The sequence below is a fragment of the Triturus cristatus genome, chromosome 7, assembly GCF_964204655.1.
Source record: "Triturus cristatus chromosome 7, aTriCri1.1, whole genome shotgun sequence".
NCBI classification, from domain to species: domain Eukaryota; kingdom Metazoa; phylum Chordata; class Amphibia; order Caudata; family Salamandridae; genus Triturus; species Triturus cristatus.
In genome coordinates, this window is record NC_140590.1 from 632,345,752 (window position 1) to 632,365,941 (window position 20,190).

General features: G+C 48.3%; 1 protein-coding gene across 1 annotated transcript in view; it reads right to left on the minus strand.

Moving 5' to 3' along the window:
• SMURF2 (SMAD specific E3 ubiquitin protein ligase 2) overlaps window positions 1-20,190 on the minus strand; it is a 1,110,500-nt gene that overhangs the window by 531,809 nt on the left and 558,501 nt on the right. The window contains exon 7 of the mRNA XM_085617253.1: window positions 15,805-15,888. Within this exon, the coding sequence (XP_085473379.1) occupies window positions 15,805-15,888 (84 nt within the window). The remainder of the gene's footprint in view (window positions 1-15,804; window positions 15,889-20,190) is intronic.

The following is a 20,190-nucleotide window of genomic DNA, read 5'->3' on the forward strand; positions in this document are numbered from 1 at the left end:
ATTGTAGGTGGTTCAGGCCTGGTAAAGATTTCAATAGTTTTAATATATTCCCTTGATTGAGGATGTCATGGGGGCCTCTGGAGGTATATTCTGGAGTGAGCAGCTGTTTGGTGCTTTGGGTGCTGCTTGGGAGCTCACAGAACTCATTGCACTTTGCCGGCTGGGTTTGCTGTGAATTTTCTTCAATGCTTTTTTTTTTTAGGTCGGTACAGTGAACGATAAAAGAGGCAGTTCTATTTGATGGTTGATTGGGAGGCTTTTATTTGCGGCCTCCAACATACGACAGCTTACTGAATTTTTTGAGGTTTTTACGACTAAGCTCTGTAGCTATCCTCTCTGTACGCGATTTGTTGTCCTCGACGAAAAAAGGACGAGAGGAATAAGCTTCTTGGGCTGTCATCTGGGAAGTTGCGGGACTCTGTTGCACTACTTCCAGTGCTGGGCGGTTAATTGGTGGTTGTGTAGGGCCGGGTTTTGCTCGCATTGGTGGCTGCAGAGAGTGCTCCCGAGCTTGTGGTTGCCCCGACTGCTGACTGGGCTGGGGCAGGGCTTCTGTCTGTGGGGGTAACTGATTCGGTACTAATTGCGGGCACAACTGTTCTCCTTTCGACAGTAGTGTTGAGGGGGCGTTTCCTGGGAGCTCTGTGTCACTCGATTAATGGTAACTCATTTATTGTTGTGGTATCAGTTTTTTGTTTGTTCCGGCTTTTTGGTTGTCTTTTCTTTACTCTTCGACAGCCGATGAGAATTATGATTGGGGATAGGGCAGGTTTGGGCTTTTGGGTGAAGTAAACCCTGTGTCGGGCTCGGGTCCTGGAGTGGGGGGTCTGATGACCCGGATGCGGAGGGCTTCTTTATTTCCGTTAAAACTGCTGAGAGAAATTGAGGCAGTGATGATAAGGAATCAATTATGGGAGAACAGCAGCACACTGATTGAACCAGTTGTGTTTGGGATTGAGCTTTTTTGAGGAGGGCGTGGAGTGCCTACAGTTTTTGGTCGATCCCAGCGGTGTAAAGCGCGAGTGTATTTAGTAGGTGCACCTGCAGATCCATCTTATCGGAATGATATGTTAGTGCTGCTGACGTCGTTTGAAAGGTTTGTAATAATTGGGACCATAGATTTTTGAGGTTGTCCAATGGAGAGCTGTCCTGCGCTACTGACTTATTGTGATCAGTGGTGAAGAACGAAAAGTCTAAAGAGTTGTGAATTATATTGTTGCTTGGCCCTTCTCGAATGACCATTGGGTTGGCTTGGGCCCCTTGGTCTACCTTGGCTAGAAAACTTTCCGGCCCCTGTTGGGACTGAATTGCTAAATAAAGCTTGCGGGTAGGCCATGACCTGTGGTATTAAAACTTTAGGGCTCTTTTGTTGCTTGTCGGGTTTAGATTCGGTTGAAGAATTAAACACTGATGGGGAAAACGGGCTTAGGTTTAAAAATGGTAGAAAAGTTGACAGTTGGGCATCTTTGGAGGTAATTACATTGGGGGTAACTTGTTCTAGTTGAGCTACGGTTGAAGGGAAGCCTGTTGCGAGTGGCTGACATCCACGGCTTTTAAGGCGCCTTTGCATAAAGAGTCCGATGTTAATGAGGCGCTGACTTCCGTTGCATTATCGGGACCTCCGGTGACCCCATGGATCAGTGGGAGAACCGTAATTTGATGAGGCAATAGCTCGGTGGCAGTGCCTGTGGGGCGGATACCAGCTGATTATCCAACTTGCTGGTTGTTTCCTTCCGTGCAATCACCGGTATTGTGGGACTAAAATAGTCCTTTAATGAAGCCTTGTTTTTTGTAATTTTTGATATTTCTATAGTGCCCAGTTTTGGCTCTTAAGCAGTTGGATGGGCATGTATGGGCCCTGGATCAGAGGCTGTTCTTGAGTTTTCAAGTGTTTAACGGGCGAAGATGCCATTGGTGATTCTACCAAACAGTCGCAACGGTCCATTTTCTTTCCACCTTTGTTGGAGGGTTTTGATGGTGCTTTCCTTACTCATCCTGATCTCATCCCAGAGATTATTTATTATTTTTTTTTTGTTTTGTTTTATTATTAAGGGGCTGCTCAGCTTCCTAGTAGTTCCTAACAGTGGGATAAGCAGATGATCCAGGCCGGTTGGTTAGTTGATGAGGTGTTAAAGTAAGTAAGTAAGGTTGATTAATACACTAATTAAATTAGTTAATTGATTGATTGGGTTGAAGAATCCTTGGTTTAGTTTTTTACTGTAGCTTTGTTGTAAATATTTTATATTGTTTCCTTGTCTTGCTGATTCTGGTGAGTTTGCAGGATTTATTTCTCTCTAGTAGATGTGTTAGTTTGTTGATTGATTGGTTTAGTAAGAATTTATTTTTGGTTTTTTATTTTATTGATTATTTATTTTTGTTGTTAGATGCCTGCCTACCAACGCCTGGTAATTCTTGATGACTCTTGGATGACCCTTGGATGACTCTTTGAGGATCAATTTTCGATACCCACACACAGTCTGGATGGTTGCGAGCTCCTAGAGGGACGGCCTGACAAGGCTTGGGGTAAGCGGCTACTAATTCACTATGACAGGTTTTTTCTCTTTTTTTCCTTGCCCTTATCCTTTTCCTTGTCCTCGTCCTCGTCCTTGACCTTCAGGTCTTGTCGGTCCCAGTACTGGAACTGGTGCTGATGGTGCGGATGTCCGTTCTATTAAAGTTTATTTTTATTTATATTTTAATTTGATTTTGAATTGCCAGTGAGTTTTGGCTGGCAGTCTCAAAGGGTCCTTATGGATGATCTGTAGAAAGCAAAGGCTAGGGCGGGGCTTGGGGAGGGCTTGTGGGGTCAGCAGGGTGCTCTGGCTGTATTGCTGGCTGTGCTTGTTGTGGACGGACAGACCACCTCTGTAGACACATGCTGTAGTCTGTCGGACTTGTCTCAATTCAGTGGTCAGTCAGTCTGTCTGTCTGTCGGCAATTGGACATGCTTCAATTCGGCTCAATGATTCAGCTCAATTCGGCAGGACTCTCACCCCTCCCTAGATCGCTGGCTCCCACTTACTGTTCCACCGTTGTGATTGTGGTTGAGGTTGCCATTCCCCCTTGGACGTCTTAAGTTCACCACTACGCTCCACTTTGTGTCAGCACATCTGCAGACTCCGCTCCGCACTGCTGTCTCACGCTGTGCTGACTCACGGTGACCGGAGGTCCCGCTGTGTCTCGCTTCACAAGTCCACTGCCGGGACTCGACAGCAGTTCCTCAGCTCCCTTACCCTTTCCCCGCCCCACCTTGCCCGCCTTGCCTCACCGCCGCCGCCCTGGACACAGCTTTGCGATAGCTGCTACTGAGGGGAAGGAGCAGAGGGCTAGGGTGGCAGGTGGAAGGTAGGGGTCAGGAAGAGAGGATGGGTTGGACTGCCACTGTGACACCTGGCCGCGAGCCACAGGAGTCACGGGGTGGGGGAGGGGCGCTGCAAGCACTACCGCAAAGCACCGTAATCAGCTCAATAGTCCACGACCGCGCTGAGGGCGGAGGTTGGGGCTAGAGCAAGCGTAACACGGGGCAATGCAAGCGGGAGCGGGGACTGCAGAAGCTGCGGACCGCGGCAGACAAGAGTCTTCCTCCTTGTCATAGGCTAAACGGCGGGCGATACTGCAGGCAGCCAACTCCAAGCAGAGGAGGCTGCAGCTGCCGGGGGCGGGGACCGTATCCTCGCCTGGGAGCTGGACGCCGGGCGCGTGGATGCACCGAAAACACGGACTGGCTGCTGGCTCACTGGAACAGTATATACAGGGCCACTTTCCTACAACGTCTTGTCTAATTCCTTCTCCATTTCTTTAAAAAAAGGTTTATGAAGGATATTTATAAGAAAAAATTGCTCCGCTCCTGGCAATTTTACCTTGTTTTCTAATATTTTGAACTTTTAAAAATATAAACGAAAGTAACACACCAATATAGCCTTCTTTTTGGGCTGCAAAACGTTTTACAAATTATGTCCTAGTCTTGACCTTCCCAAAGTAGGCATTTTTACTCTGAAGGATCCCCACACATGGGCAGGACTATTCAATGCCTATGATAACCAATGGAGATCCCCTGAGAGAGAACTCATGGTTTCTGGGCGACTCAGTCCATTGAGCCAACCACTTCCTGGATTCTCAGTCAGCTGGTCTTCTTGGTAGTTAGTCATAGATATATGCTTGCTTGCCTCTCTGGGAAGTTAGAATAAGAGCTGAATTACCCAGCTTCAAATTTCAAAGCTACTTTTAAGCTCTCAAGGAGGACCGCCACTAGACTTGTGTTCAGACTCTCCTCGAAGAGAGGCAAAGCGTGAATTTCTTTACTAGCTCAAGAGGATAAGTACTTATCCTTATCCATATGCAATACTACTGGGCGATGTTAATGCAAGGATAAGATATTAGTAACACTCCCTATTTGCTGGTAATATTAAAGATGAATGTGTTTTTTCTTGTTGAAGTTGGTGGGCAGTACACAAAGGCAGGATACTGGATTCCAAAGGCCCTTCTTATTGTCTGACAAGCAAAACCTCCAGAAATGGTATTCCCAGTTGACACCTTACCAATGTATTTACTCGCCAGGTTCAAAATCTGGACTGAAGAAGTTTGACGCTTGTTGTGCTCCAATTAAAATGACCAGACCCTTTCCGATTCCAGTTGCTAATATGTGGAGAATGTTGCCCTTCTAACTTGCAGGTACCCAGTTTGAAATCATAAAAGGCAGGTCACTTAAAAATAACATACAACATTTATAATCATTAATGTTTTAGATCTCCCTCCAGGAAGCGAACATGTAAAAAGCAAGATGACGGTGAGTTCAACAGCTGTAAAATAAATAAAAGTTAGGCTGGCCTAACTTGGTTAAAATTCAGCAGGAAAAAAAAAATGGGCATATAAATTTGTATCGCAGGTTACTGTATTTTGAGCAGAACATAACCACATGTAATGTGTCATTGATCGATGTGTTGTCACAGTTGCAAAGAGGTAGATCTGAGTACTTAAAACAACCACGATTAAAAGGTACCAATCAGTGAAATAAATGTAATGAATATGCTACTTACCAGTATGCATCTGTTCTTGGCATGTAGGGCTGCTGACATTCATATCTGTGCATAGATCGCCGCCTAGTGTTGGGTCCGGATGTTTGCACGTTGTTGTCCTGGAAGAGTCTTCGAAGTATCCTTGGATAGGTGACTCCTCCCCTGGACTACAGTGCACATGGGCATCCTCTCCATCCTCAGATTGTTTTTCGCCATTGTGGCAGTGATGGAGTAGATACAGAAAGTGATGACCATGCTATACAGTAATTCTGAGAGCTGCAGCTGCTACAGGCGCCGGGGAGGAGGGAGGGCGATATGAATGTCAGCAGCCCTACATGCCAAGAACAGATGCATACTGGTAAGTAGCATATTCAGTTCGAGGCATGTGGGCTGCTGAATTCATATCTGTGCATAGAATATATAGCAGTGCCCTCTATTAGCGGCGGCTACCAGTGCCAGCTGCAGCGGTCTGAAAAAGTGTTTTGAGAACAGCCTGTCCTACAGCTGCCTGCTGTTTTGACTGCACGTCTACACAATAGTGTTTTGTAAATGTGTGTGTAGTGGACCATGTGGCTGCTCTGCATATATCATGCAGGGGAATATTTCCTAGAAAAGCCATGGAAGCCCCCAACTTGCGTGTTGAGTGGGCTCGTGGTGGAATAGTTAATGTGCGTTTTGCCTTTTGATAACAGATTTGAATACACTTAACTATCCATCTGGCTATCCCTGCTTTGGAGATGGCCTTACCTTTGTGGTGTGGGGCAAAGGCAACGAACAGTTGTTTTGTCTTCCTGAAGGGTTTAGTCCTGTCGATGTAGTACATGAGGGCCCTCCGTACATCTAGTGTATGTAGTGCCCTTTCTGCGACAGTTTGTGGGTTTTGGAAGAAAACGGGCAGTTCAATAGTTTGATTCATGTGGAACTGCGATATTACTTTGGGCATGAATTTGGGGTTGGTACGTAGTACGACCCTGTTGGCGTGAACCTGTATAAATGGCTCTTGAACGGTTAGTGCCTGGAGTTCACTAACTCTTCTTAAGGAAGTGATCGCTACCAGGAAGGCTACTTTCCAGGTAAGGAATTGAATCTCGCATGAGTGTAGAGGTTCAAAGGGTGGACCCATCAGGCGTGTGAGGACCAAGTTGAGGTTCCACATTGGAGCCGGTGGGTGGCTTGGTGGAATGACTCGTTTGAGTCCCTCCAAGAATGCTTTGATGGCAGGCACTCTGAATAGTGAGAGGTGCTGCCAGGTTTGCAGATAGGCTGATATTGCGGTCAAATGGACACGTATAGAGGTGTACGCCAGATTGCATCGGTATAGGTGTAAGAGGTAACAGATGATGTTTTGGATGGATGCGTCCAGCTGGTTAATGTCATTATTACCACAATAAATGCCGAACCTTTTCCATTTGGCTGCATAGCAAGCTCTTGTAGTGGGTCTCCTGGCCTCCTTGATGATGTCCATACAGTCAGGTGGCAGGTTGAGATAGCCAAACTCTAGGACTTCAGGAGCCAGATCGCCAGGTTCAGCTGTTGCGGATCTGGGTGCTGAATCTCTCCATGGTTCTGCGTCAAATGCGCGGGTTTGATCCGCAGCCTTTGATGTGGCACCACGGAAAGTTCGAGGAAGGTGGTGTACCACGGCTGGCGTGCCCACGTGGGAGCAACTAGGACGAGTGTCAGGGAGTGTTGTCTGAGTTTGCGGGCCACCAGCGGTATTAACGGCGCTGGGGGAAAAGCGTACGCAAATCTGCCGGACCAGTTCATCCATATCGCATTGCCCTGCGACTGCGGATGTGGGAATCTGGCGGCGAAGCTTTGGCATTTTGCGTTTTCGCTTGTCGCGAATAGGTCTATCTCCGGATGACCCCACTGCTGGAAGTACGGTTGGAGTACTGATGGGTGTAACTCCCACTCGTGCATCTGGTGGCTGTGTCTGCTGAGCAGATCCGCCATCTGGTTGTCCTTGCCAGGGAGGTGTTCCGCCATGAGGAACATGTTCCTCTGAATGGCCCACTTCCACATGCTCTGAGCCAGATGAGACAACTGTGGAGAGTGTGTTCCTCCCTGCTTCTGTATGTAGTACATTGCGGTCATGTTGTCCGTCCGGATCAACACGACCTTGTTGCATAGATGTACTTTGAATGCCTTCATGGCCAGGAAGATTGCCATCAGTTCCAGAAGGTTGATGTGCATCTTCTTTTGTTGTGTCGTCCATAGTCCCTGCACTGTGTAGTGGAGTACATGAGCTCCCCATCCCTGGAGAGACGCGTCCGCTGTCAGTACTATCTGTGGGACAGGCTCTTGGAATGGTCGGCCCTTGCAAAGGTTTTGTGGATTCCACCAATGCAGAGAGTTGTATGCCCGACCACTCACCAACACTAGGTCTTTCAACTGTCCTTGAGCCTGATTCCACTGACGTGCTAGGCACTCCTGAAGCGGGCGCATATGTAATCTCGCGTGCGGGACTATGAAGATGCAGGAGGCCATCATGCCTATTAACTGCATAAACACTCGCGCTGGAAGTGAGTGATTGGGTTTGAACTTGGAGATCAGCAGTTGTATGCTGTTGATCCTCACTAAATTTGGCTGAGCTGTGGCCGCCAGAGTGTCTATAGTCGCACCTAGGTACTGTTGTACGTGTGCGGGCTGGAGATGGGACTTTGGGTAATTTAGTGAGAATCCCAGACTGTGAAGAAGGTGAATGGTGCGGGACATGTGGCTGGCACATTGCTGGGCTGACTTCGCTTGAACGAGCCAGTCGTCTAGGTAGGGGTAGACGTGTATATGCTGCCTCCGTAGATGTGCTGCCACCGTAACTAGGCACTTCGTGAAAACCCTGGGCGCTGTTGTCACGCCGAAGGGAAGGACTTTGAATTGATAGTGCTGCCCCTGAACAGTGAACCTGAGGTATTTTTTGTGTGAGGGGTGGATGGGTATGTGGAAATACGCATCCTTGAGGTCCAGTGTGGCTAGGAAGTCTCCCTGCTTGAGAAGCGGAAGGACTTGCTGTAGAGTGAGCATGTGAAAGTGCTCTGAAAGAATGTACTGGTTCAGGGGTCTCAGGTCTAATATAGGTCTGAGTGACCCGTCCTTTTTTGGAATTAGGAAGTAGAGGGAGTACACCCCCGTACCCTGCTCGTGGATGGGTACGACCTCTATAGCGCCTTTTAGAAGCATACTTTGCACCTCTTTCTGTAAGAGCGTTAAGTGCTCTGAGGACATAGGACGGTTTCTTGGTGGTATTGTGGGTGGAGTGGAGGTTAACTCCAGACAGTAACCGTATTTTACAACATCTTTGACCCACCTGTCCGTGGTGATGGAGTTCCACGTGGACAGGAACCTTTGTAGCCTTCCCCCGACAGGTGTTATGTGGTCGGGAGGAAGGGAGAGGGCGTCACTGCTTGTTCTTGGGGGAGGACCTGGTGTTGCCGTAGCCGCGTCCTCTGCCCTTTGTACTGGAGCCACGATATCCACCCCGGGTGTTTTTATCGTAGGTGGTCTGTGTATTGCCTTTGTTATATGTTTGTTGTGACCCCTGTCCTCTACCTGCTCCCTTGTTTCCGGGGCGACGAAAGGAGCCGCTCCGAAAGGACTGAGTTTGGAGAGCGCCCATGGACTTTGCAGTGTCCGTGTCCTTTTTTATCTTCTCAAGGGTGGTGTCAACCTCTGGCCCGAATAAATAGTCGGGGTTGACAGGCTGGTTGAGTATATTGTTTTGTACCTCAGGCTTGAATCCTGAGATTCGTAACCAGGCATGTCGTCGCAGCATGACGCTTGTGTTTATGGCCCTGGCGGCCGTGTCTGCAGCATCTAGTGCACACTTGATGGAAGCATTCGTGAGTAGCTGTCCTTCTCTGATGAGAATTTCTGCGCCTTCCTTGAACTGGTCAGGGAGATGCTGGAATAGTTGCTCCAGTGTGTCATAGTGCGCTCTATCATAGCGAGCAAGGAGCGCTTGAGTGTTGGCTATGCGCCATATGTTGGCAGCTTGGGCGGCAACTCGCTTGCCAGAGGTCTCTAACACCTTGGACTCTTTGTCCGGGGGAGGAGCGTCACCTGTCGTTTGCGAGTGTGCCCTCTTGCGAGCATTCGCTACGACAATGGAGTCTAGTGGTAATTGGCCTCTGATGTAAGTAGGGTCCCCAGGTGCTGATCGGTATTTCTTATCAATCCTGGGGTTTATCACTCGTGCCCTGGTGGGTTCCTTGAAAATGTCCTTGGCTGGTTTGAGGACTCCTTTCAACATGGGCAGAGTCTTTACATGCCGTTCTGAGGATGCGAAAGTGTCCATAAGAAAGTCATCTTCGACGGTGTCAGAGTGAAGCTGCACCCCATGGTTATTGGCAGCACGTTCAATAAGAGCGTTGAAGGCTGCAGTATCCTCTGTGGGAGATGTTTTTGCCCCATAGAGTTGTGGGTCCTGTGCATCGAGAGGTGCACCTGGGTCTGCAGGGTCGCCCCAAGTGTGATCAGGGTCTTGCTGGTCATCAGGGTCTGTGTCTCCATGGTAGGGGACTTGGTCATCCATGTAGTCCTCCAACGCATCCGTGTCGGAACGTGTGGGGGAGAATAGTTGTGGCTCCTGGTAGGATGAGTGGAAAGGTTCATAAAGGAGAGGTTCTGATTCTACAGGCAGCTTCCTTTTTAGTGGGATCCTGAAAGGGTCCAACGGTGGTTCCGAAGTTATCCTTCGCTCGTGGAGAATCATCCTGCCAGTGTTGGCGTCGATGACACGTGACGGAGACGTCTCAGCAGGTGTAATCGTAGTCTGGGTGACCCGTGTCCTGAGTTGGAACATTTTCGGGATTGTTGACGGAGGCAAGCCAAAGGTAATGTTGGCTGGCACCGAAGAGGCTGCTGGAGCTTCGATCGGACCGGAACCCGACGGGTCCTGGAGGGCAGCCTTGGTTTTGCTGCTTTGTGTCGCACCAGGTCGTACTTGGAGCGCCTTTGAGGCTTTGGCACCGACCAGGTTCGTAGAGGCGGCCGTGGACTTTTTCGGCGCCGGTGGTTCATCGAGTCGAGGTGCGGAGATGACCGTCGACGTCTTCGATGCGTGAGGCTTTGGTGTCGTCGAGGGAGCGATGCGAGACGCAGCAGGCGGTGCAGCCCTCGGTGTCAGTGGCGTCGGTGCCGGGAGCCGAGCAGGTTTGTCGGCGCCGAAGGCCTTTTTCCGTTTGTCGACTCCGACGTCGCCCGCTTCAAGTTCGGCACCGAAGTCTCTCTTGGTGCGGTCGGTGCCGACGCGTCGCGCTGGCGTCGAAGGCGTGGAAGGCCTCGATCCGACCAGCGCCACTTTCGGTTTCGGTTTAGTTGGAACCGGAGCAGCTTTCGGTTTCGGTTTTATGGAAGGGAAACCAGCTGGTTTAAGCGGTAATGGCTGCCGCTGAATGTCCGAGGCCGGGCCCGAGGGCGGGGCCGAAGAACCGCGGGATGGGTCTCGGGTAAGGCCCGAAGGCGATCCCTCGACCGGAGCCATAGGCCGTGGAACTGGGCCTTCTTCGGTCTGAACAGGTAGGCCTTGTTCATCATTGGAGCTACTCTCTTCGGCCCCTAAGGCCTCCTCGTCGTCTCCTACCTCGGTGTCGTCTTCACCTCTGTGGAAGAGTGATTCGTCGACTTCGTCCGATCCGGATTCGTGTTCGGAAACGGGACTGGAGGGTAAGACTTCCAATTCTTCGACGTTTTCGGCCTCGTTGAAGATGTCTGCCGGGGCCGGTGCCGCGTGCTGCGCCTCGAGTCTCGCCGCTCGTCGATTCCGTAGAGTCTTTTTGGAACGGAACCGGGCACAGGCCATGCATGTCGATTCGTCGTGGTCCGGCGAAAGGCATTTGTTGCACACCGGATGGACGTCGATGTGTGGGTACTTCGCATTGCATACCGGACACCTCTTGAATGGCGTCCTCGATTCCATCGTCGAAGTAGTCGATGAACAGGTAAATGCGAAAAAAGTCGGTGCTGAAAGTTAGTAAACTAACAAGGTTGTATCGAAAACCGATCGATAAACAGTACCGACGCGAACTAAAGGCCTTTTGGCCTCGACAAAATATTTTCCTAACTTGAGCTAAGATAGCACATCCGAACCCAATGGCGGAAAAAAACAATCTGAGGATGGAGAGGATGCCCATGCGCACTGTAGTCCAGGGGAGGAGTCACCTATCCAAGGATACTTCGAAGACTCTTCCAGGACAACAACGTGCAAACATCCGGACCCAACACTAGGCGGCGATCTATGCACAGATATGAATTCAGCAGCCCACATGCCTCGAACTCTAAAATACGTCAACTGTCTGCGTTTGTGTCGAGTTATATCCCAAGTCAAATACAGTTCAATATTACTAACTGTTTTCACCAATAGCAAGTGTCGCAGAGAGGGTTTTGTTAAAGCACGTCCTCGCACTCCGATATCAGCTTGTCCATAAAAGCGGTTTCAACCAATTTGCTGTCAGCACGGGTTTAAATTGTGGTGTTAACAAACATATCTGGCCTCCCTATAGCGCACAAGCTACGTGCCACATACACCAGCAAAGGAATCTGTAGAGACTTATCTAATTGTAGGCAGTCTTGCAAGATCAATCTACTAAAGCTCAGCCCCTTCTCTGTCCAAATTGACTTCCCAAGTTTTAATGGATTAAGGCGGAGTCGATCAATTAAAAAATCCATGCCAAAGTCTTTGTGGACAATTTCGTAAGGTGTACTTTGGCAAACTCCCATGAGACTCCTTAAAAGAGTATTTACAACAACTTAGAGTGGTGCAACCTAGCCGTATCCCCAAATTCCACTATCATAGCACACTAAGGTGATATATTTAACACTGTAAATCTCCAAAACCCATTGGATAAGAGTGCGCCCCAATTCCAAATATCGCCCTTCTGAGAGGGCAAACATTCTGATTTATAAGAGTGCCAGTTAAGCTCGGAATCCACCTGTGTCCCAAGGTACTTGAACTTATCCACCATTCTAATATGTTGCCCGTCTATTACATATTTCATTGTTTTCGTTTTTGATGGACCGAACTTCATGACGTGAGATTTAAGAAAATTTGTAGATAAGTCAAAACTATTCATAAAATTAATAAAAAGAGTAAGAAACTTATTAGAGCTTTTAGCAGTACGGGCCATTAAAACTGTGTCGGCCGCATATAGCAAGGTAGGAAAAAGACGGCCTCCTACCCTGGGGACGTCAACACCCGCAACTGTCAGGACCTGCTCTATGTTGTTAATATAAAAAATAAATTAAAAAGGAGCTAAAAAACAGCTCTTCCGCAGCCCTCGATGAAGTTCAAAATGCTCAGTGCATTCCCCGTTGAGACCAAACCTAACGCTGGCGGAAAGACCGTTGTGCAAATCACGCAAAAAAATTATTAAAACAAAATCAACATCCATCTGTTCCATCATGGACCATAGCTTAGAGCGGTTAACTCTATCAAAGGCCAAGCTAAGGTCCATGAAGGCCAGATGAATGGCCCACTTCCTGGCCTTAGTAAACTTGCAGGGGAAAAGATAGAGGTTGAAGGTCTGTTCTATTGTTCCCCAGCCAGGGCGAAACCGGTACTGAAGGTCAGAAAAAAAGCCTTGCTCCTCAGCCCACTCTGTGAGGCGGCTTAATAGAATCCTACCAATAATTTTCACCATTGAGTATATAAGGGAAATGGGTCTAAAACAGGTCTGATCTGTTGCCTTTTTTAAAGACAGGGACTATTATAGACTGGGACCAAGTTGAGGAAAATGACCAGATACAGCAGAGTTTAAGTGCAGTGTCAGTAACAGGCCCAACAGGTCTATACAATATTTGTATAGGTCCCCCGGTACACCATCGGGCCCTGGTGCCTTGTTTAAAGGCAACTGAGAAATAGCGGCTCTGCCCTCAGACAGGTTAAAAATTAACTTACGCTCTGTCCGGAGGCCTTCTACAGGCTCCGGCTCCGCTTCAAGGCTGTATATGGCCCTAAAATGATCCATCCAGGCCTGAGATGGGATGGTACATGCCTGCTTGGTAAGATGTTATTCATGAAAAAGAGACAAGTTGATAACACCTCAGAAAGCAGTACTATTGCGCTGCTGACTTGCCATTACCAACTTATACCAGGTCTCTTCTTTAATTTGGGGTTTACGATCCTTGCATGCTTTCTTAAATGTTGCCTCGGCCTTCTTAACTTTTTTTTGACAATGGGTTTTAGCATGCAAGTGATTCTAGAGGTCTTTATGGGGTCTGGAGCATTGCCTATCAAACCATCTAACCACACAGGTGAACAGCGAAGCAGTGGTTTTGAGGAGTGCAGACTTAATAAACCTGCAGATATAAGTAAATGACGCCAAGATTCTCTGTGGTGACTCTACTTCTGACAAACAGGTTTGAAAATCAGCATGGCATGGAAATCAGATTTTGGGCAAATGTCGATGGAACAATACTGGCCTACATTACCCTTTGCCCTGATCAGGTCCTTGTAAGGGGGTGTTAAACTCAGCGCTTTATTATCCCAATAAAATGATGCAGTTAACGGGTTGTGATCGCTCAGGTGGTGTTTTAAAACCTCAAAGTCTAAAAGTGAAGCTAGGAGGCAGCCAGAAACAAAAATATAATCAATCACACTACAGTGCCCCCCTCCCACCCCGAAAGTGGGTGTGCTCACCTCCAGGAGATCCTGATTGCTCAGCAACAAGTTCCCCAAATTAAACTCAGAGATAAGGCTGTTTGTAGGATCCCCTTGGCGTGTGTTTGAAGTGTGTCTGAATTTCATATGGCCCCTCATAATCAGATTCCTTATTAAAAAACGGGAGCAAGTTAAAATCTGCCACCAACAAAATGAAAGTAAAAGGGGGTTCCGACAAAGAATTCATCCATGAAACTTTTAAGACTGCCAATATCCTCCGTTTAGTCTTTCGATGAGAGTGCATTATAAAAATAATTAGGAGCAGTCTATATTTGCTAGGGAATATTAAAAGGGAGCCCAAGATGGTTTTGCATTTGGAATTTTTTTACCTCAACTTTACAGTTATACTCAAATTTGATTAAGGCTGTGAGGCCACCACTAGCCCACCCACTGGAGGAGCGGGTAGCTCAAACTGAGTGGGAGGAAAAACCATCAGGATACATGCAATCCTTAGTGTCCCACGTTTCCTGTAAACAAAAGTTCTTCAGCATGCCCAATCAAACGACGTCTGATAGTTTGCTCTGGACCTCAACATTATTCCAACAGATGACCTTAATAGAGTCTTGAGTCATAATCACAGGATCCTTAATTGGGATGTCATAACTCTGGGAATCTGTGATGGAAATAAGGTCCAGTCAATCTTGATAGTCGAGCTTGATCAATGGAAGAAAACTGTTACTCAAAGGTAGGGGAGTGGTTTTAAATGGGGCATGAAAGTGTGATGGGCCACAACGCAGCTCTCCCTGTGACAGATTCTACTGTGCAATTTTACTGTATTTGCATGATGGAAAACTGCATATGTTGTTGCTTATATCTGTAACTCTGTCGACATTAAAACTAATAAAAAGGTTTAAAAAAAAAAAGATTCCATTGTCTCGTGGCCCCACCGTCGGGAGTATTGGGAGGGTAGAAAAAGCCCAATGGGAGAGCGGTTATACAATACACTGAAGCGTCCTTTGGCCCAAGAGCGCGAAAAATGTAACCCGCATGCACGGAATTATTAAAATTCACTATTATGCAATCTCCAATTTTCTCCCATTGCTGGAGTTTGGCCTTTCGAGCCCACCCTACGGACCACTATAATTTTCGCTGCCAGCACCTGAGCGGGGGGATAGAAGCATTTGTCCTGGTTGCCAGCCAATGAACTGTCTTGTTTTTGAGTTGGTCGAAATGTTCCTCTGTGCCCTTCCTCAGAGGCACAGCCACCAACACAACAACGTAAGGTGTAGCCGCTGGGGGCAGCTTGATAGTGATGTTAGAGGGGCAATGTGCCAACGGGGATTTTTGAGATGTAGTAGCGGTAGCCAAATCAGGATTACTAGGGCTTCCCTGATGGACTGCTCATCACTTCATAGGCTGATATGAGGGAGAAATAGCCTACCTTTCAATGATTGGAGTACACTTTAATCTCACCGAATTTCAGCAGCGCTATCAAGCAACTTGTGTCAAAAGGTGGGCCGCTTGTAGTGGGCTTCCAGATTGCCAAGCCCAAGACAGGTAAAACAAAGCATGTAAAAAGGAAGACGGCAGGGCGACACTGCCTCTCAAAGCCACACACAGGACTTCCAATCCAACTGCAACTTCATTACACTAATAATCCAATCATCTCCTGATAAAGCAAGGGGCTTGGATGCAGAGAAAACCGTGAGGATCCTTCCTCTTGACAAGCAGAAAAAAAACTGAGGGCAATTGACAATGCTTTGCATTGATGGGGTTTGTGGGATGTGGACTGCTGTACAATTGTTTCCCTTAATTTCAGCAGTCACTTTGACTTTGTTTTCTGCTAATTTAACTTTTTAAAATGTAAATTTGATGTATTAAACTTTTTAATGGAGATAAATAAAAGATAGGTGTTCTGAGGTCCTGCAATGAGACAGTTCAACTGAATTCTTCTCTATTAAAAATGGTGCATTCATTTTATTTTATCCCACAAGTTAATGTGCATGGTACAATTAACATTTCTTGTTTCTAACAAACCTTTCTAGAAAGACCTCAGTGACTGATGAGCATCATCTCAGTTGGATTGCTGCAATATAAAACTGTACAAAGAACAGCTACGATGGCATAGTGGTGTACATGCATAAAAAAAAGAGGTTTACATGCTGTATTCATTTCTGCGTGCGGTTTCCTTACCGGGTCGGTCGCTCCCACTGAGTCGTTCTTGTAATATGATTTAAATATTGAATTCTTCCAGAGGCAGTTCGTCTTTCTTCCCAGCTAGAATCCAAAGAGCAACACATTAGCCAATGTGGTGCTTTCAGAAAACTCGTGAAAGAAACGTTTCCACGTTGACAGCCAAGTTATCTAAGTACATTACAATTAATCGGAGGAATTTACCAAGGCAACTGCAAACTACATGGTTTCAATAAAATTGCATCATGTCTTTCCAAAAACCACATCCATCAAAATAACAGCACCTTTAAGTTTAATATCAACAATTTAGAAAAGAACTGACAAATACGGATCCTGAAATTTCTGTGGCTTTAAATGCTTACATGATATTTTTTTTAAAGTTAGAGAGTTGAAAAACTGATTTCAACTAGAATTAGGCCATTAGAATTTCTGCCTAACATTCAATTATATTTGTATATACACATTTTATATTCTAAAGGATTTAGAAAGAAGTCTATATTCACATTTCTTTACCAAGCATACTTATCCTGTCACGTTGACAGGAATGTCAAATTAACAAGTTTTTACAGAAGACATTCTGCTACCAGAAATACGAGAAGGTGTTCAAACCAAGCACCGGGAGACTGTAAAAAGCAAATCAATTGGTCGGCTTTCATTTTTACAGACTCGTGAACGCTGAACCTGGTCATTTACTTGTACTTGACTTGAAGTTTTAATAGCTTGAGTCCAGGCATTGTCCTATCCACTGTTGCAAATAATGTAACCACATGCACCTCTTGTCCTGATGTAATGAACTCCGTATGGTCAGAGGGTGCACCCGATTTGTCCTGAAGAAACGTAGACTGATTGTACATTTTGGACTGATGGATTCATTTTTGCCAGACATATATTGATATTAATAAGGAAATTGTCTATGAAGTTGTAAATGACTTGTATTAGATTTCAATGTTAACCTTTTCACAACTCAAGTGCACTGCACCTTTTCCACAACGTTGGAGCACCTTTTCATATATCCCTGCATTTTGTTTGCATATCAATACAAATTGATAAATCTTTCTGAATGAGTTTTAAAATTAGATTAATTCTATCCCATATACAATAGAACAAGTTACTTACCTTCGGTAACGATGTATCTGTAAGAAACGTTAGTTAGATTCCTCACCTTAGAATATCCCCAGGCGTCAGACTGGATCCGGAAGATTTTGTGTCAGCAATACCCCTTGCGTGTCGGTAGGTGTCGTCTGCGGCTCCGCGTCCGTCGTCGGCGTCGTGCGCCGGAATGACGTCGGAGTACTTAGACGCCGCGCTGGCGCGCTGACGTCAGTTCTTGTACATAGCTTTCCGTGCCAGGAATGCAGAGCCATGCAAGAGACCGACGCTGGTGCCAAAAAATTCTAGGGCCCTGAAAGGGATAGCCTTAACCCTAGATGTCAGTTCGCAGAACGGGGAGGATGGGTGGGTCGGTGAGGAACCTAACTGACTAATGTTTCTTACAGATACATCGTTACCGAAGGTAAGTAACTTGTTCATCTGAAAGAAAAACGTTAGTTAGATTCCTCACCGTAGAATAGATACCCAAGCAATACCAACACCGGTGGTGGGTCTGCGAACCAAGATCACACCAGAAAGTCCTGGAGGACAGAACGGCCAAAGAAGCCATCCCCCCGGACTTGGCTGTCTAGGCAATAGTGCCTGGCAAACGTGTGCAGCGAAGCCCACGTCGCCGCCTGACAGATGTCCTGCAAAGGGACTCCCCGTCCCAAAGCAGTAGTAGCCGCTGTGGCCCGAGTAGAATGGGCTCGCAGCCCAACAGGAGGGTCCTTTTTCGCCAAGGAATAACCGATTTTTATACACAAAACGACCCACCGGGAGATGGTCCGTTTGTGCACAGCTTTCCCCTTCTTTGCAACCACGTAGCCAACGAAAAGCTGGTCGTCCACTCGGAACTGTTTTGTGCGGTCCAAATAAAAGGAGAGCGCACGTTTTGGGTCCAGGCGGTGGAGCCGCTCTTCCTCTTTGGAAGGATGCGGAGGCGGAAAGAAGGTGGGCAAGGTGACAGATTGTCCAAGATGAAAGGGGGTCACCACTCTCGGTAGAAAGGAAGGACGAGGCCGAAGGACAACCTTGTCCGGATGAACGATAGAGCCTGGAGCTCACTCACCCGTCTAGCCGAGGTGATGGCTACCAGGAAAGCAGTCTTACGAGTCAGAAGACGAAGAGGACAATTGTGAAGAGGCTCAAAGGGAGCGCACATCAGGAATGTTAAGACAAGATTCAAGTCCCACTGAAGCATTACGAAAGGGACAGGAGGGAACGTGTGAGTAATGCCTTTAAGAAAGCGTGACACTACAGGGGACTTGAAAAGAGAGGGCTGATCAGGAAGCCGTAAGAAGGCAGAGAGGGCAGCAAGATAACCTTTCAAGGTGCCCAGGGCAGAGCCCTGCCGGGCCAAAGAAAGAAGAAAGAGGAGAACCTCAGAAAGAGGGGCGGAAAGGGGATCCACAGCCTTTGCTGTGCACCATGCCACAAATTTGTTCCACCGGCAGGCGTATACCGTCTTTGTGGAGGGACGCCTGGCTGCCAGAATGATATCACAGACTTCAGGAGGCAAGTCAAATGGCATCAACTGCCGCCGCTCAATCTCCACGCATGGAGGTGGAGGCTGGACAGGTTCGGGTGGAGGACCGTCCCCTGCTGCTGCGACAGAAAATCCTCCCGAAGGGGAAGACGTAAAGGAGGATCGGTCAACATACTGAGTAGCTCGGGATACCAGTACCTTCTTGCCCAATCCGGAGCCACCAAGATGACTTTGGCCCGGTCGCGCCTGATCTTCTTCAGCACTCTGGGCAGAAGTGGTATAGGCGGAAAGGCGTACAACAGACCGCAACTCCACTCGCGACGAAAAGCGTCGCCGAGCGAGTGCCGCCTTGGAAATTCCAACGCGAAGAACTGCTGACATTGCGCGTTCTCGTCGGTGGCGAATAGATCTAACCAAGGCTCTCCCCACTGCTGAAAGAGACCTTGCGCCACCTCGGAGTTCAGACGCCATTCGTGATCCATCATGCACCGGCGGTTGAGATCGTCTGCTCTGGCGTTCAGAGAGCCCACCAGATGTTGAACCACCAGGGTGATGCACTGGTGTTCCAGCCATGTCCAGAGGCGCAGAGCCTCCTGACAAAGGGTCCACGACCCCACCCCGCCCTGTTTGTTGCAATACCACATGGCGGTGGTGTTGCCCGTGAACACCTGCACGACACTTCCCCGGACATAGGGAAGGAAGGCTTTCAGTGCAAGTCGGATCCCTCTCAGCTTCAACAAGTTGATGTGGAGGCGAGACTCAGTGCCCTCCGAGTTCAAGACATGGTCGGACAGGTTGCCGTGATGCTGGGCCCACTGAAACTTCAGGTCCCACTGCAGAGCCCGCATGCGCCGCCTGGCGTAATGCACTAGTAGGATGCAGGAGGCCATCAGCCCCAGAAGCCGCAACACTAGCCTGACCGAAACCCAGGATAGAGGCCGAAAGATGGGAATCAGGGCCTGTATATCCCGGACCCGCTGCTCCGGTGGATGGACCTGGAACTGCGCCGAATCGAGAACTGCTCTGATGAAGAGGAGCTTCTGAGAGGGGCTCAGGTGTGACTTCGGCACGTTGATGGAAAACCCCAGCAAATGCAGGAGATCCGCCGTAGTCTGGAGGTGGGAGACGACTGCCTGGGGCGAGCCCGCCTTCAACAACCAGTCGTCGAGATAGGGGAAGACTGGAACTCCTGATCTGCGCAAATCAGCTGCGACCACCGCCATCACTTTCGTGAACACCCGAGGGGCACTGGTAAGGCCGGAGGGGAGCACGGTGAACTGCAAGTGCTCCTGACCCACCGTGAACCGCAGGTAACGCCGGTGGGCCGGCAGGACGGGGATGTGGAAATATGCGTCCTGCAAGTCCAACGCTACCATCCAGTCTCCAGGGTCGAGGGCAGCCAGAACCTGAGCCAAAGTTAACATTTTGAACCGTTCCTTCCAGAGGAAGGCATTGACGTTCCGGAGGTCCAAGATAGGGCGTAGGCCCCCTTTGCCCTTCTTGGGAACCAGAAAGTAGTGGGAATAACAACCATGACCTACTTCTGGGCTCGGAACGCGCTCGACGGCCCCCTTGGCCAAGAGGGCCGTAACTTCCTCGTGGAGAAGATTCAAATGATCCCCCAAGATACGGTGGTGCTGCGGTGGCATGGCTAGAGGGGTCGTCTCGAAGGGGAGGGAGTAGCCCCTTCGGACGATTTGCAGCACCCACCTGTCCGACGTGATGGAACGCCAGTGGAGCAGGTGATGGCGAACTCTGCCGCCCACTGGCGTGGAATGGGCCTGAAAGCTCGGACTAGGAAGGCTTTG